This window comes from Mirounga angustirostris, unplaced genomic scaffold (genome assembly GCF_029215605.1).
Source record: "Mirounga angustirostris isolate CCGP_5_RB_7025 unplaced genomic scaffold, mMirAng1.0.hap1 SCAF_7, whole genome shotgun sequence".
Lineage (NCBI taxonomy): Eukaryota > Metazoa > Chordata > Mammalia > Carnivora > Phocidae > Mirounga > Mirounga angustirostris.
This window is the reverse complement of record NW_026991715.1, coordinates 9,324,729-9,339,132: the sequence shown is the minus strand read 5'-3', so window position 1 is coordinate 9,339,132 and position 14,404 is coordinate 9,324,729. Positions and strand designations below refer to the sequence as shown.

At 50.4% G+C, this 14,404-nt stretch overlaps 1 protein-coding gene and 2 non-coding genes across 10 annotated transcripts; 1 reads left to right on the top strand and 2 right to left on the bottom strand.

Moving 5' to 3' along the window:
* Window positions 1-2,353: 2,353 nt before the first annotated feature.
* TRNAK-CUU (transfer RNA lysine (anticodon CUU)) lies at window positions 2,354-2,426 on the bottom strand. Its single transcript has one exon. It is a non-coding gene; the product is annotated as a tRNA-Lys (tRNA).
* A 424-nt stretch (window positions 2,427-2,850) lies between these two features.
* Window positions 2,851-2,923, bottom strand: TRNAV-CAC (transfer RNA valine (anticodon CAC)). Its single transcript has one exon. It is a non-coding gene; the product is annotated as a tRNA-Val (tRNA).
* Window positions 2,924-4,075: 1,152 nt separating this feature from the next.
* TRIM41 (tripartite motif containing 41) lies at window positions 4,076-14,382 on the top strand. Of its 8 annotated transcripts, none has more exons than XR_008507238.2 (7): window positions 4,076-5,598; window positions 9,189-9,284; window positions 11,199-11,462; window positions 12,028-12,050; window positions 12,251-12,378; window positions 12,782-13,593; window positions 14,054-14,382. XR_008507238.2 is itself a non-coding variant. In XM_045890772.3 (7 exons), exons 1-7 carry the CDS (start codon window positions 4,789-4,791, stop codon window positions 13,668-13,670), a joined length of 1,602 nt encoding a protein of 533 aa, XP_045746728.1. In that variant the 5' UTR covers window positions 4,076-4,788; the 3' UTR covers window positions 13,671-14,382. The 8 variants fall into 8 exon arrangements, 7 of the variants coding, with proteins under 7 accessions (XP_045746728.1, XP_045746703.1, XP_054367051.1 ...); XM_045890772.3 differs by having other exon boundaries at window positions 11,232-11,462; window positions 12,782-12,957; window positions 13,533-14,382; XM_045890747.3 differs by having other exon boundaries at window positions 11,232-11,462; window positions 12,782-14,382.
* The last annotated feature ends 22 nt before the right edge of the window (window positions 14,383-14,404 follow it).

Below are 14,404 nucleotides of genomic sequence, written 5' to 3'. Positions count from 1 at the left end.
TTTACTCCTATTCCGACTCCTCCATCTGTCTACCCAAGGCTATCTCCCTGGAGAGTCAATTGCGATTGACAGCTTGACCCAACCTCTACCCTGCCCGTCTGTGGCTCCAGCAATGACAGTGCTCCCCAAGCTTCAGATCCACATATCTTGGACATGTCCTTTTAGACATCTCCCAACCTGTTCAAGAGTAAACTCATTACTTCTCTCTCAGCCCCCCACCCCGCTCCTCAGTGTTAGAAGGTGGAGGAGAGTCAGTGAAGTACCTTCTGGACTGAGAAGGCACGTTAAGAGGGAAAAAATGAAGGAAGCCACTCCATATCGTACACAGAGTTTTATTCAGGGTAACTTACTGACAGGGAGTATGGTGGGGACAAACCATCCAGGCGGTGCCGGGTCATTCTCCACAGCTATTCTCCACCCAGTCCAACCTTAATCCCTAGATTTTATGGAATGAGGAGTATGGTGGTGAGGTCATAGGGTAGTTACCTAAAGTGGGGCCTTCTGCGTGCCACTTTAGGGAAGATCAGAACAAGCCTTCCCGCATTCCATGTCACGGCACACATTAACCTCCACAGGCCTGGAACATGTAGTGGGAGGGAGGTCACTGCTCTGGCTTGAAGAGGATGGAGGGCCAAAGGTGGGGTCAGTGTTGCCCCTACTCCTACACTCAGTCTTTAATTTCTGTTACTAAACTATCTAAAGCAGAAATGGGGAGCTCCCTCTCCTGTCCAGGTATAAACTGTGCACCTAGCTCCTTCACCCCCTTCTCCCATCTGGCTGCTGCCTCCCCACTGCTGTGCTAGCTGCTTCCGGTCTAGACCATGGCTGTGTACATCCAATTCCTCTCTATGACTCAGTCTCACTCCCATCACACATTCTGCTCATCGTTCCTGAAGGAATCCTTCTGAAATGTAAATCAGATAGAGTCCCTCTGCCTCCATCGCCAAGGAGGAGAAAGGCAAAAATCCTACTTTCCTTGTGTTTGCTGAATGTCTGAACTGATCAACTCTTGACTCTTTTGTGTTAAGAGCAGCAGATCACTTACCAAAGGGGATTCCAAATTGGGCCTGGCTAGAGGGGCAACTGTGGAAGTGGTGGAGAGGAAAGAGAAGCAGGAATTGTAGCAAAAAGCTCTGGTGGGATGCCCCTAGCTTGTTGGGAGATGGCAACAAGAAGCCTGTCCACTTTGGCTTCCCCTTAATGAAAGCCAGGATCTTTTAGGATGTTTTCCATTTCTAGTGAAGGAGGTTAAAAAAAAAAAAAGGCCCTGAAACTACAATTTGCAAACGAATCCATAAGTATTTGTGCAAGCGAAAATGTCAAAGTTGAAACTCCTGGGACACAAGCTTATTTAGACCCTTTAATTCCAAGATAAGACCATATTAGGACCATAGTAACCATAAGTTTCACATGATCGAGGTAGGACTGTACCAGCAAATCCTTCTATTTTACCAACTTTGACCAATTCCTGTCTAGACTGCCCTTATACGGTGTCATGCTAAACTTTCCCTAATTCCCGTCTTGGACACACTTCTCAGACTGAAGGCGATTCAGTCCTTTGCTTAGCAAGTTCAATAAACGAGCTTTACATGACTAATAGACTTCTCTTGCAATCTGGCGTGTATTAAGGGAGACTTCTACATACGGAAAACAGAAAAAGGGCTGAATTTGCAGGACTAAAAAAAGCAGTTCAATTGAAGTTAAGGAAGCATTTCCTGACAAGACCAGTAAACTGAGGATGTTCATGTTAGGGTGTTCCAAAATAAAGGATATTTTTACATTCCTCTCTGTGTGGGGCAACATTTCACAAAAGATGGACTCTTAAAAAGAGGAATATACTGAAGATGAGGGTCTCAGATTACGAAGAATACTCTTTTCTCACCGGAAAAAAAACCCGACCGCGGCGGCCACAGTGCGAGAATGCTTAGCCTCTAAGTCACCCAGAAAAAGTGGTCGCGAATCCGGCGGCCGTTGGGTCCCCCCGGCAGCTTCCGGAAGCGACGCCGCACCCTCCCCTCCCGCGCAGCGCGCCGCGGACACCCGACTGGCAGTCTGGTCAACAGAAGGCGCCCAATACGCGTTGACCGTGGGCAGTCGAACTTCCGCGAGCGGAATGGTGGCCCGAGGAGCAGGCCCTCCGGGGAACTTGTCCGCTGGCATCCACCCCTCCCTCACTGCCTTTCAGCCAAGCGAGGGCCTTTCAGTCTTTTGTTGGGCTACTGACAACCACCAGCCCAGTTTCCGCGCGCCCCGCCAGGAATGCCGAATTCCACCCGCTGTCGGTCTGGAGAGAACCTTGTTGCCTGACTTTGCATCAAAAGTTCTTTTGTTTTCCTCTTTTCAAAAGAACCTGCGCCCAACGTGGGGCTCGAACCCACGACCCTGAGATTAAGAGTCTCATGCTCTACCGACTGAGCTAGCCGGGCACCTACACATAGCTTCTATTCTATCCCAGAAGACTGAAATGCACGTGCAGGGATGAGGGCACACTTTTAAAAGCAATTATACAAATATGGAGCACCTACTGTGTGTCTGACTGTCCTAGTGACTAGGGCTGGAGGATCCAAAGCCTACGCTCCCTCAACCCGGGAGAGGTGGCTCTGCGGGCTCTTGCAGGGAAGAGGAAGAGATTAGCTGAGGAGCGAGACCTGAATTTATACCGGAGCATTTATGGAGGGCGTGTTCTGAGCTCTGTGCTGTTGCTGTCCCGTTTTACTGCCTGTCTCCAAAAAAAAGAGACGGCCATACACGTCCTTCCCTCTTTGTGACCACAGCCGGGGGGCCAGTCTCCTCGGGGTGCAAGAGAGGCGTGGATGAAGTGACCGTAGAAATGAAACGCAGACCAAAAGTTGTTTCCGCCCGGTTTCGAACCGGGGACCTTTCGCGTGTGAGGCGAACGTGATAACCACTACACTACGGAAACCCACACCAGCTAACTTTGACCAACACCACCTTGAAGCTACGCAGGGCGGGGAATGACTAGGTTGAACTAAGCCACAGTTCCAAGCGGCAGACGTTCCCTGCGCTGGCGGCTGAGCTGTGTTCTGGTCTGGTGGCCACACTTCTCTTGGCATGGCCTCGTATGGTTGTTCACCCACGAGGATTACTGGTTTTGGCGTGTTCGGCCACCCTTCTGAGGACGCAGGCGTCCACTGGGAGTTTCCCCACTGGCGGGAAAGCGCCTCCTGAACAGGGTTAGTTCTGCGTACGCAGCCCTGGTATCCCGCAGCCGCCGGCACTCACGGGCAATTCTGCACATGAATTACGTTCCTGTAACTGCCGCTGCAGGTTTTCCCTTCTTTTTTAATTAAAGGAGAAAATTTTCAAAAGCCTCAGGTATTATTTCTATCGCCAAAATAATTTGACAGAGATGCTCTGCGTACCAAAGCGGCATCTATAGTTCTACAGCCTGGATGGGATTCTCTCAAGTAAAATGAATACCACAAACCCAGTTTGAGCCCCTGCCCTTAGACTGGGACTCGTGCATACAGACCTCGAGGTAGTAGTTTGGGCACGTAGCGTGCGTGGTGCCCAGCTCAGAAAGTGTTGAATGAACCGACGGCACTGAACTCAGTTACTATGTGCTAAGCAACATACTAATCGCTTTGAAATTATATTAACTCTAACTTCACAAAACCCTCTGATAGGGACTATTACCCTTATTTTATATGAGTAAATACAGGACGATAAAGTTATCAAATACATCTAACACCCCCCTTTTTTACAGATGGTAGTACAGTCTACATTTTTCAGCACCTCGCTTTTCTCACCTCACAATACATCTTGAAAAGGATTCTCTTTTTACAGCTAAAGAACGTGATAATGTTCCACTGTGTGAATGTTCACGTAATGATTTCACCATTCCTTTACTGATGGGCCGTTAGAAAAGTTCATCTAAACGATACGACAGTGACCGGACGGCAGTTTCTCAAATGCGTGTGGAAATGCTAACTATAGTGGGGATGATTGGCAAGGTCTCCTAGAACTCTTGAGTTCCCAAACAACAAAGTCCTCGGCCTAGAAGGGCCGGAAGTACTTGAGGACGCTCACCGGGACCCGCCCCTCCGCTTCCGGCATCGGCCGTCCGGAGTCCCTGGTGCAGTCCTCAGTGCTCGGTTAGTAGGATGGCGCCGGGCCGACGCGGTCACAGCACCGAGAGCGGACGGCCGCTAAGCGCTTCCACCGTCCCCCGAAGTTTATCCCCAGTGGCGGGGGATGGGGGAGGCCGGTTCTTCCGGGTCGTCCGCGTTCCCTGCTCTTTCGTATTACAGAGACGTGGGCCTCCTTCGTTCTAGCCCTCACGCCCTGTTCCCGTGTGCCTGCTAGAGCGTCTCCTCGCCGTTTCCTGTCGCCCAGGGGCCCGGGAGGAAAGAAGGGGGCGTAGCGCTACGGCGGAGGGAACTCGCGAGCTTAGGAAATTCGCAGATACCGGAAGTGTTGGAAGGAAGGCCGGAAGTGAGGGGGCGGAGCCAGGAAGTGAGGAGGGGCGGGGGTTTATGAGGAGGCCAAGGGAGCGTTGGGACAGATTTGCACTCAGGGCCACCTGAGGGACTTGGCTGTAGCGCTCAGCTTTGTCCCCTCCCCTCGCAGAGACACGGTTGTCGTCTAGGAGTAGGGAACTCTGTGTGGAGGGGTGGGTTGTCGGGAGGACCTTCCTCTGCCTGCGCTTGAGGCAAGGTGTGGAGAGGCGGGGTGGGGGTGGGGCCGGGTCGTCAGGGCGTCTGAGAGGGAAGACCCCCGCCCCCCGCCCCCCCACCGCCCATCTACACTGGCTGACTGGACACTAAGATGGCTGCCGTTGCCATGGCACCCAACCCTGTGCAGACCCTTCAGGAGGAGGCGGTGTGCGCCATCTGCCTCGATTACTTCACGGACCCCGTGTCCATCGGCTGCGGGCACAACTTCTGCCGAGTGTGTGTAACCCAGTTGTGGGGAGGGGAGGATGAGGAGGACAGAGACGAGTTGGACCGGGAGGAGGAAGAGGAGGACGGAGAGGAGGAGGAAGTGGAGGCTGTGGGAGCTGGTGGGGGGTGGGACACCCCCATGCGGGATGAAGACTATGAGGGCGACATGGAGGAGGAGGTCGAGGAGGAAGAGGAGGGTGTGTTCTGGACCAGTGGCATGGGAGGGTCCAACTGGGACAACATGGACTACGTGTGGGAGGAGGAGGACGAGGAGGAAGATTTGGACTACTACTTGGGGGACATGGAGGAGGACCTGAGAGGGGAGGATGAGGAGGACGAGGAGGAAGTACTGGAGGAGGATGAGGAAGAGGAGCTAGACCCCGTCACCTCACTGCCCCCGCCTCCAGCCCCTCGGAGGTGCTTCACCTGCCCTCAGTGCCGAAAGAGCTTTCCCAGGCGGAGCTTCCGCCCCAACCTGCAGCTGGCCAACATGGTCCAGGTGATTCGGCAGATGCACCCAACTCCTGGTCGAGGGAGCCGTGGGAGCGAGCAGGGCATTTGTCCCAAACACCAGGAAGCCCTGAAGCTCTTCTGCGAGGTGGATGAAGAGGCCATCTGTGTGGTGTGCAGAGAATCCAGGAGCCACAAACAACACAGCGTGGTGCCATTGGAGGAGGTGGTGCAGGAGTATAAGGTGAGAGAAGTAGAAGAGGGGAGTTTAGTGGGGGTGGAGAGGAAGTATGAGGAGCTGGGAAAAGGAAACATGTCCCCTCCCCACCCCAAAACTTCATGCACTGGTGAGCTGATTTTCCTTTACTTAGCACTTACTGGCATCAAGGTGGGTTAGACTGAGAAGGATCCTGTACAGACAAAGCCGACCAGTGAAGAAGACCAGGAAGATTGGCTTCCTCAAAAGAAATTGGGCAAAGTGCATATGATACCGTATCATTGGGTTGCATCTCTTAGGGAAAGCACTGCTGTTTCACACTTCCACTGTCTCTAAGTATAGGAGTGCAGGTGACAATCCCCTCAGGCTTTACCACCAGTCTCATTTTCCTCTGGGTGAGTCTTCAGTCTATCCTTGACTCAGACCCCTAGAGTTGGGAAGGACTTGGGGCCTCAAAGAATAAGAAAGTGCCTTAAAGAGCAGGAATGTAGAAATGACTACTAGTGTCAGACCCAGATACTCTGCATTTGCCTTTTAATGGGTTTCTCACCTACCCCCTGATATGGCTTGTTTCTCCTCACGGACTTTTGTTAGATCTGAATCAGTCTAATGTACTGACTAGAACTTACCTTTCCTGAGAATGCAGAAAAAAGGGAGAGGCTTCTAAATCAGAAGACCGGGCTCTGCACTTGTGAATATTCACTCAGGCATCTCTAGAAGTCTTGGAACTTTAATTTCTCCAGGATTAAAAGTTAATATTTACTGAACACTTTACTTACTATGTACACCAGGCACTGTACTAAGCACTTCATGGACTCATTTAAAACTCAAAATAATCCTGTAAGTTTGATATGGTTTCTATCCCTGTTTTACAGATTAGGAAACAGATTTAAGTAACATACACGGGGCCACACATACTAGTAAGTGATGGACTTGGTTATGACCCCCTTCCCCTGCCCCGGTGCCCCAGCATACTGTTAACAGTGTCACCGCCATTTAGATGTCTTGTTAGTTTGACTTTCCTGACATGTGACTTCTTGGAGTCTGATTCTAGTTTGGATAATACTTTGCACCCTACTTCTGGCCTCACTCTTTTGGGATATAAGTAAGATTTGTCTGTGAGACAGCCAGCACAAATAGCATTCCTGGGATGGGTTTGAGATAGTGGGACCAGGAGGAAGAAAGGGTAGCCCTTATGTGGTCTGTGTGGAACTTCTTTGTGTTATGACTTGTGTTTTCATATATTGTCACACAGTAACCTCATTTAATTTTTGTCATTACCCTAATTTTAGAGTAACGAGTCTAGAACTTCTCAGCTATGAGCAGTACAGCTAAGACAAACTTATACCCTCTCATGACAAGTAACTGTTTCTTCCACACGGTGATTGTCCCAATTGCTAGGAGTTTTCAAAAGTACAGTGGGCCCTACCACTTGAGATTCTGAGTCAGAGACAGGGAGAATATCAAAATATCTTTAAGAAAGCCCAGCGTAGCATGGGGATCACTGCATTGGTAACATCACCTGTTTTTTAGGCCCTGTGTTGTTAGGGGAGGCTGTGATCTCATTTTGTCCTTTTTTTACCTCCTTTTGGCTCCTAGTTAACTGTACCCATCAATGGGCAGTCAGTTTGTTAACTGAATCTTGGGGTGGACTATTCATGGGCATTCCATCCCTTCTCCACCCTCCTCCTACAGGACTCTTCTGAAGAGCTTCTGAAACTGGATTTTAATTTGTGTTAGCCACATCTGTTGTATGCCAGCCCAGTAGGGCTCTGCAGTTTGAGGAGGCCACATAGATGCAAATAATCTGCCATTAACTGATCAGCAAATGTAAATACATAAGTTTTATTATATAAAACTAATTTGAGTGATTCCTTTTCTAACTTACAGGCTATTTTATGGGCAGGTAGTTTATCCCTTTCAAATATGTACACTAACTAGCACTAGCTTGGAACAGTGTTGTTTTTTAGAAATATTTCTTTATTGAATAGGTAATAATACAAATGATGTATAAATAATCTCCTAAAAAGGTGGAAGTCCTTGATAATTTCTCTTAAATAGTACTCTGTTTGGATTTGTGCTCATGAATTTTTTGTCAGTTATTTAGGAAAAATATTAAATGGAAATTTAAGCATCATAAATTCTGAATAGAGTTGGAGAAAAGGTAATATCAAAAGACAAAATTTTTTGTAGTTTATACTACTTTCATGTAAGGGATTGCCTTGTAATATTTTTAATGTAATTTTTTCAACAACCACTTATCCTGTGCAACAACTGCCTTTTGTACTCTGGGTCAGTAACCTCTTTAGTTCAGGGGTCATTATCAGGTTGTCACTGGCAGCTTAGACATAGGTAGAGAATACTAGATAACATTTATTGATCTTTGGTACATCCCAGACACTGTGTGAAGCATACTGTCCATAAGGTAGATTCTGTTATTCCCAATTCCCATGTAAGGTGAGGAAACTGGAAATGTGGCTCGCATCAGGTCATCTGGTTCCATTCAGGTTTAGATTGGAGTCTAGGCTTGAGCTCTTTTGCCCTGTACTATCTCTCAAGGAAAAGGAAGGAGAAAGGCAGAAGTAGTAGGAGACATTAAAAAGGAAAAAAAAAACAGGTTGGGCCCATCTTTGGTCTCTAACAGCCTTTTAAAGAAAAAGATTCTGTTACAAGTGATTGGAACATAGACTCAAATGCATATTGGCTGTGAAGGTTAAAACCTTAGGAAGAGACGGTTTTTGTTTTCCATTTAGTAAGTGAGTGGGAGAGAAATGGACAGAGAGACATAGAAATTAAGGGGGGCCCCTGCCCCCAGGAGCCCCTGTGTCCTGGGGGAGGCATACTTAAAAATCAGTGCCTCAGAAGTATTGTAAAGGTTGCATTCATGTTCCTTGGGGTGACAGAGGAAGTTGGAGGCAGGGAGGATCTGGACCATGGTCAGGTAGCTGGGTTTTAAAGGAAGCATGCCTTGGGCCAAATGGAGAAAGGCAATCCCAGGCAGAGGGAACAGCATGGATAAAGATACGGAATTACATTCAGGAAAAGACAGGTAGTTTTATGTGGCTAAAACTAAGAGTCTGTATTAGAAGGGGCAAGTGTAGGAGAGGAGGCTAGAAATGTAGAAGCAATGAGAGCCTCATATTTTGCAGGTGGTGGAGAACCACTGAAGGATCTTTAGCACAGGCACAAAATTGTCAGAGAAGTATTTAGAGATGAAAGTTACAAGGAAGATTGCTTATGAGGGGGAAGGGACCATAGGCAGGAACATTCATGTGGAAGGACTTTGTGTGGTGCGGGCTTCAGGCCAGGTCCACTCCAACTCTGAGTATGGGGCTCTGTAGTCCTCAGGATCCTACTTTTAGAGAACACACCCAGGGCTTCTGTACATGAGTGCAGGCAGAATGTTGGAGGCCTTTGTCATCATCTGAAGAGAAGAAAGGGGAGAAAGGGAGTATGATGTTTATTTGGTACCTGTGGTGGGGATCAGGCTTTGGGCCCCAGTGCACTGCAAGGAAGATGGGGGAGGTGGCCCCCAGGCACTGCAGGGAAGATGGGGGAGGTGAAAGCAGGTGCCTCTCCCATCCCAGGCCTCTAACCTTCCTTTCCCATTCCCTCAGGCCAAACTGCAGGGGCATGTGGAACCACTGAGGAAGCACCTAGAGGCTGTGCAGAAGATGAAGGCCAAGGAGGAAAGGCGGGTGACAGAGCTGAAGGTGGGTGAATGTCCTTGATGGGGTTGACTGGCTCTGTGATCAGGCAGGGAAGATGGGCTGCCCACTCTCAAAAGTGGTGGCTAGATTCCCTGAAGAGGGGCAGCCGAGGCCTGGGAGAGAAGTAGACACATTCCAGGATCCTGAAGAGAGAGGGGCTTTAGACAGGAGAGGGCGTGTTCGTTCCTAGGTTCCAAAATGGGAGTGGAAGCAGGCCTGGGGCAGAGGGGTTGGGTCCCTGGCCCAGGGCTGCAAAGCAGGCTTACCACCCAGAGACCTCACTCCAGGCCCAGTGCCCACCACACCGGATAGCACAGAGGGCAGAAATGGGCAAGGAAAATCCACATAACAGCCATCAGAGGAGCCCCAGTTCCCAGGACAAATGGCAGGGCAGCCCTGAGCAGGAGAGGGGGGCCAGAGTGTTTAATGGACAATAGGAATGTTAGCATGGCAGAGACTTAGTCTTTTCTAGTCCAGTGTTTCTCAGCTGTTTTTTTTTTTTTTTTTTTTTAAAGATTTTATTTATTTATTTGAGACAGAGAGAATGAGAGAGACAGAGAGCGCATGAGAGGGGGGAGGGTCAGAGGGAGGAGCAGACTCCCTGCAGAGCATGGAGACCATGCGGGACTCGATCCCGGGACTCCAGGATCATGACCTGAGCCGAAGGCAGTCGCTTAACCAACTGAGCCACCCAGGCGCCCTCTCAGCTGTTTTTCATGATTGATCACCCCTCCCCAAGGAGTATTTTTAGATATTTTTTCCCATAATATCAACCCCCCCACCCCCAACTCTGTACCTGTTTTTGTAAGGTCAGCAGGCACTGAGAATGGCCTGGCACTGAGCTTTGGAGACCAAGCCAGGACATCCTTCTTGTCTGACCTCTTCCCTCATCTCTCCCACGCCTACCACTCTGGCCAGTTGAGGGGTCTTGCCACTTCCCAGGGCTTGTGCTTACTCTTTGCCACCTACACATTAGGAACTCTGCTGCTGGCTACTGCCAGGCACTAAGTGGTGGAATCTGAGTCTGGGAGCCATGAAGTCCTCTTGCCTCTAGCCAGATGCTCTGGGGTCCTCAGTTACAGAGAGAGGATGTCAGATCTGAGTGTCTGTGGGGCAGAGGGTGAAACTGACTTCCTTTACCCACTTGGTCAGTCAGAACTTCCTTTCCCTCTCTGGCCTGTTATTCTTTGTCCCAAGAATGTCTCTAGTTGGTGGGTGGAAAGCATGCCCACTATCGGGATTCCCCAGCCCAGGCAAATGGGGTAAGAGTGGGCAGAAGTTTTCTGTCATTATATGTAGAAGTACCTACACAGTGATGCCCATGATTTTGCCTCTTGGCTCTTAAAGTATAAAATATAATTTGGCTGTTTACAGGAAGAGTTTGCTAGACTCCGATCTAGAAGGATTGGGTGACTTTCTGAGGTCTTTAGTGGTATAGTCAAGACCCTAACTTCATATCCTGATTCCTGAATTTTTAATTTATTCATTTCAAAAAATTCTAAGTACCTACTCTGTGGTTGGTGCTCTCCCAGGGTCTGAGGACCCTGTGGCAAACAGAGATTATGCAGTGGTGGAAAAGGATGTTAAAAGATACTTCAGTGTAAACATAACCTAAGATTAATGCCATGATATATAGTGATATTTTGGGGTGTGGTCCTGATTTAGATCTGGAGGGAATATTTTTAAGCTTAGACCTGAAGAATGAATCAAGTTAGTTAGCCAGGGTGGAGATAAAGTTACAGGCAGAAGTTGTTGAGTTTGAGACCACTGTGCTGGGGGTGTGGGAGTGGGGCCTGGTAAGGCTGGGAGGCGGGGAAGGGGACAGGGGCCTCTTTCCATTTGGGATGTAGGGCTCCATTACCTTGGATTGAGGGGCAGCAGTTGCAAAATTGGAAGTTTATGTTTCTGTGTGTTGAGGTGGTATCCACCATCCCCTTTGCATCATCCCAGAGCCAGATGAAGTCAGAGCTGGCAGCTGTGGCCTCGGAGTTCGGGCGGCTGACACGGTTTCTGGCTGAAGAGCAGGCAGGGTTGGAGCGGCGCCTCCGAGAGATGCACGAAGCCCAGCTAGGGCGTGCAGGAGCAGCGGCTAGCCGCCTGGCGGAGCAGGCTGCCCAGCTGAGCCGCCTGCTGGCCGAGGCCCAGGAGCGGAGCCAGCAGGGGGGCCTGCGGCTGCTCCAGGTGAGCAGTGCCCCCTTCCTTATCTCCCTGTCTCCCCAAAACCCTGTACTTGCTCTATCAGGCAATGCTTACCAAACGTCTGTTCAGAGCTGCCTCTCTTCTCATTGAGAGGAACCCACGATGATTTAACCTAAGACCAAAAGGTTTTTTGAGGCTGGGGACAGAGTTAATGCCAAATGTGGTGTACGTGTGATTATACCCAGTGAAAAGAAAGAAGATTCAATTGTAGAATGAGGGTTTTAAAGGAGAGTTGAGGAAAGAATTTTTGACAGTGATATCCTGAAAAAGATGACCAAGTCATGTTGTGAAAATTCTTTTACTGGGGTTGAAGATTCTGTTATTGGTCTTGCACAGGATGAGATGAATTAGGTGTGCTGAGGCATAGGGATTACTGAGATAGATACATGCTTATTGAGGGCCTTGAGGGTGCTCTTTCTTACTCCCTGTTCAAGTTCAGTCCTTTCTCTGGCTGGAATCAGATTGGGAGAAAGGAGCTGTCTCTGTGCAGCTGACTCTCTCTTTGTCTCTTTTTCCCTCTCCCTCTTTTTGTTTCTGTTATTCCCAGGACATCAAGGAGACTTTCAATAGGTGTGTTGCCACCCTTTTCCTCTCTGACCCAGTGGCATCTGGTTCCCCATCCCTACCTCTCTTGGATATCCCGCTCCTTTCCTTCCTTCCCCAGGACCCGAGTTTCTGCCTCCTGGACCCTCCTCTCCTTCCCCTCAGCTTTTGCTCTTCCCTCTGGGAATATCATGGTCCCACCCCCTGCCCGGTCCCCCTTCCTCCAGGTGTGAAGAGGTACAGCTGCAGCCCCCAGAGGTCTGGTCCCCTGACCCGTGTCAACCCCATAGCCATGACTTCTTGACAGATGCCATCGTGAGGAAAATGAGCCGGATGTTCTGTCAGGCTGCCCGAGGTAGGGAGGTCACCTGTACGACCTTCCTTTGCCTTTCCCTTTACAGACCAGAGATTGGGTTCTGAGGGGGTAGGTGGGTCCCAGGGGGGGCGAATGGGGCTGAGGTGGAGCAGGATACAGGTAGGCTGCTTGGGGCTTCAAGCCAAGAGTAGCTTTTGTCCTAGTCCAGGTAGGTGTTGGTGGTCGGGGAGGGAGGTGGGTAGCAAGAGCCAGGGCCAGCATTAGACCTGTCCAGTGTCCTGGAAACAATGGGGAAAGAAGTGGAGCCCATAGGAACTCAAGTTTGGCCTCTAGGATGGGGTGGGGTGAGGACACCTGGAAGGCTGGGAGGGAGGGAGGCAAAGGGGAGGGCAGGGGAACAAGTTGTTCCAGCCCTGGCATATTTGTCCTCCCCCCTCCCAAGTGGACCTGACGCTCGACCCTGACACGGCTCACCCGGCTCTGATGCTGTCCCCTGACCGCCGGGGGGTCCGCCTGGCAGAGCGGCGGCAGGAGGTTGCTGACCATTCCAAGCGCTTCTCAGCCGACTGCTGCGTCTTGGGGGCCCAAGGCTTCCGCTCTGGCCGGCACTACTGGGAGGTAGAGGTGGGCGGGCGGCGGGGTTGGGCGGTGGGCGCTGCCCGTGAATCGACCCATCATAAGGAGAAGGTGGGCTCTGGGGGGTCCTCTGTGGGCAGTGGGGATGCCAGCTCCTCGCGCCATCACCATCGCCGCCGCCGGCTGCACCTACCCCAACAGCCCCTGCTCCAGCGGGAAGTGTGGTGTGTGGGCACCAACGGCAAACGCTACCAGGCACAGAGCTCAACGGAGCAGACACTGCTGAGCCCAAGTGAGAAACCACGGCGCTTTGGCGTGTACCTGGACTATGAGGCTGGGCGCCTGGGCTTCTACAATGCGGAGACTCTAGCCCATGTGCATACCTTCTCAGCTGCTTTCCTGGGCGAGCGTGTCTTCCCTTTCTTTCGGGTGCTCTCCAAGGGCACCCGTATCAAGCTCTGCCCTTGATAAGCCTGCCACCCGCAGGGGCCCCTCTGGTTAGCACTTGGGGGGCGGGTGGTGGTGGAGGGTGGCCCGTAAGTTTGGGGGCTCAAAGGCTCCTTCCACTGTTTGTTGCTTCCTGCTCCCCTTTGACCCAGGCCCGCTTCTCCCTCTAGGAGCCTAAAGAACCCTGGCCTGCAGCTCGGCCTTCTCTCACCTGCAATGTCTGTCCAACAGGTCTGCATGGGTCCCTGATGAGAACAGCTGCCTGGTTTTCCTTCCCTCTGTCCACCCAGGGGTCTGAGTTTGAGTAGGGGATGAGCGGAGATTTAACTCCATTACTTAACTTCCCTTTCCCTGCCCCTGCTCTTCAACCCTGTCAGTTCCCAGGCTGGGGTACTTGAGCAAGACTCATGTCTGCCCCCATTTCAATTCCATTTTCTGATGCAAATTTTAGCTAAGGGATTTGGAAGCTTTTTTGGGGGGAGGCAGGTTGGGCAAAAGGGTAGAGCTGGGTAATAAATGTCTACTCTCCAGGGGAAGTAGGAGGGATTCTGAACTCCTTCCATCCCCAATTTCTACCTCCATAGACTGGCCAGAATTTAGCTTGAGAGCTCTAGAATGGTTGACATGGTTTAAACTACATACCATTATATATCACCCAATAAATTATTTTCCCCCCCTTCCTTTTTTCCAGCACTCAAACGAGTAAAGCTCACCCCATCCAACCCCTCCAGGTCTTTTCACTGCCAGGCTCCTTTCCCCTTTGTTCAATGGAGTTCCTTGTGTCAGTTTCCAGCCTCTTCATGTCTTTAGTTCTCCATTTGGTGAGCCCTGACCAGGAGCCTGGGGACAGGGGTTTGGATCCCCAGAAGAGCCTTGGGTATAATCTATTTTTCTAGTAATCCCCTCACCTTCTGTCACTTGTCAGCTTTTGTCCTCTACTTTGATGGCAGAGGTCAATTTATGTTCCTGGGGAAAAGGGAAGATGGGTTGTGTTGTGGAAATAAAAAGTTTATTTGCTTCTTTTGTGGAGTCCTTTCCTTTA